The sequence below is a fragment of the Neophocaena asiaeorientalis genome, unplaced genomic scaffold (genome assembly GCF_003031525.2).
Source record: "Neophocaena asiaeorientalis asiaeorientalis breed wild unplaced genomic scaffold, Neophocaena_asiaeorientalis_V1.1 scaffold205, whole genome shotgun sequence".
NCBI lineage: Eukaryota > Metazoa > Chordata > Mammalia > Artiodactyla > Phocoenidae > Neophocaena > Neophocaena asiaeorientalis.
Genome location: NW_020174369.1, coordinates 4,563,143 through 4,565,786, shown reverse-complemented (window position 1 = coordinate 4,565,786; position 2,644 = coordinate 4,563,143). Strand labels below are relative to the sequence as shown.

At 34.5% G+C, this 2,644-nt stretch overlaps 1 protein-coding gene across 1 annotated transcript in view; it reads left to right on the top strand.

The window, feature by feature from the left end:
* The first annotated feature begins 398 nt into the window (after positions 1–398).
* Positions 399–2,644, top strand: part of CUNH1orf87 (chromosome unknown C1orf87 homolog) — a 154,104-nt gene continuing 151,858 nt past the window's right edge. The window contains exon 1 of the mRNA XM_024756225.1: positions 399–540. Within this exon, the coding sequence (XP_024611993.1) occupies positions 399–540 (142 nt within the window). The remainder of the gene's footprint in view (positions 541–2,644) is intronic.

The following is a 2,644-nucleotide window of genomic DNA, read 5'->3' as shown; positions in this document are numbered from 1 at the left end:
CCAGCATCAAGCATGTCAGTGCTATTTTTCCAACAGCATTTGCACACTTCCTGTCTGTGTCACTTTTTTGGTAATTCTCACAATATTTCAAACATTTTCATTAATTTTATATTTGTTATGGTAATCTGTGATTAGCGATCTTTGATGTTATCATTGTAATTGTTTTGGGGCACCACAAACTGCACCATATAAGACAGAGAACTTAACTGATAAATGCCATGTATGAACACATGAATGATAAGAAAGTGAAGCAGCCTTATTGCTGAGATGAAAAACGTTTGGTGATCTGGATAGATGATCAAACTAGCCACAACATTTCTAAAGCTTAATCCAGAGCAAGACCTTACTCTTTTTAATTTTTGAAGGCTCAGAGAGGTGATGAAGCTACAGAAGAAAATATGAAGCTAGCAGAGGTTGGTTCATTAGGTTTAAAGAAACAAGCCATTTCTATAACATCAAAGTGCAAGAATGAAGTAACAATTACTGATGTAGAAGGTGAAGCAAGTTATCCAGAAGACCTAGCTAAGATAATTAATGAAGGTAACTATACTACACAGCGGATTTTCAGTGTAGTTGAAAAAGCCTTATATTGGAAGAAGATGCCATCTAGGACATTCATAGCTAGAGGGGAGAAGTCAATGCCTGGCATCAAAGCTTCTAAGACAGGCTGAATCTTTTATTAGGGGCTAATATAGCTGGTGACTTTAAGTCAATTTTCATTTATCATTCTGAAAATCCTAGGACCTTTAAAAATTATGTTAAATCTACTCTGTCTGTGCTCTGTAAATGAAGCAACAAAGCCTGGATGACAGTACATTTGTTGACAACAAGGTTTACTGAATATTTTAAGCCCACTGTTCTACTGCTCAGAATAAAAGATTCTTTTCAAAATATCACTGCTCATTGACAATGCACCTGGTTGCCCAAAAGTTCTGACGGAGATGTATAATAAGATTAGTGTTGTTTTCATGCCTATTAACACAGCATCCATTCTGCAGTGCCTGGATCAAAGAGTCATTTTGACTTTCAAGACTTAGTCTTTAAAAAATACATTCTGTAAGGTTATAGATGTCATGGACAGTGATTACTCTGCCAGATCTGGGCAAAGTAAATTGAAAATCTTTTGGAAAGGATTCACCATTCTAGATACCAATAAAACCATTCACGATTCATGGGAAGAGGTCAAAATGTTAACATTAACAAGAATTTGGAAGAAGTTGATATCAACCTTCACGGATGACTTTGAGGGGTTCAACATTTCAGTGGAGGATGTAGCCTGAAGACGTGACTGAGTTGTCCCAATCTCATAATAAAACTAATGGATAAGGAGTTGCTTCTTACAGGTAAGCAAAGAAAGTGGTTTCTGAGATAGAATCTACTCCTGGTGAAGATGTTGTGAAGTTGATTGAAATGATAACAAAGGATTTAGACTATTACATAAACTTAGTTAATAAAGCAATGGCAGGGTTTGAGAGGATTGACTTCAATTTTGAAAGGAGTTCTACTGTGGATAAAATGTCTAACAGCATTGTATGATGCAGAAAAATTGCTTGTGAAAGGAAGAATCAGTTAATGCTGTAAACTTCATTGTTGTGTTATTCTAAGATATTGTCACTGTCAGCTCAACCTTCAGCAACCACCACCCTGATCAGTTAGCAGCCATTAATACTGAGGGAATATACCCCACCAACAAAAAGATTGCAACTCACTGAAGGCTCAACAGATGGTTAGCATATTTTAGCAATATTTTTTAATTAAAGTACGTACCTTTTTTAGACATAATATTATTGCACATTTAAAGATTACAATATAGTATAAAGATAACTCAATATCTCTGAGGTATGTCTGTACTTTCCAAGTCTTCCCATGGAAGTTGTAAGCTTTCGATAGACTCCAGAGTTCCAAAATAGTTACAGCAGATGGATTCTTCCAGTGCAAATGCTGTCTAGGTAGGGAAACAGATTTATGGTGTTTCCTACTCCACCATCTTCTAAGAATCCTCTTTCACATTATTTTTTTTGAATGTTAACTTTACACTCCTTAGTTGAATACCATTTAGTCATGATGTAACATTCATTTAGCATACTGTTGAATTCAATTCACTGAAATTTTGTTTAGACATTTTGAACCTATGTTTGTAAAATATTTTAGTCTGTAGTTTATTTTTGTGATATGTTTTTGTCTGGTGATGATGACCTCAGAATGAGTTAGTTGGGAAATATTTCTTGATTTTCAATGTTCTGGCAAATTCATACTGCTATGTAGGTTTTATTTCCACTTTTCCCTCAGTTTCTTTCTTACTTTTTCTAATGGTAATTTTCTTTTTTTAAAGCCTGAGTTTTTATGTTTGTTTATTTTGCTACTACTTATTTTTAAATATGGGGAAGCCTTCCCAAATTAGTGGTATTTTGTGAACACTTTATGTAAAGGAGGAGGCAGGGGAATACCTTGGCTCACAAACCAACCTTTATTTGAATCAGGGTTTCAGTGTATCTAATAGATAGTTACTCTTTATTTTGGTTGACAAAGATGAATAACTAAAAGTAGGTTTCCAGATTTAGCAAACAAAAATACAGAATACCCTTAAAGTTGAATTTCAGATAAAAACTAAATAGTTTTGTGTGTGTGTGTGTGTGTGTGTGTG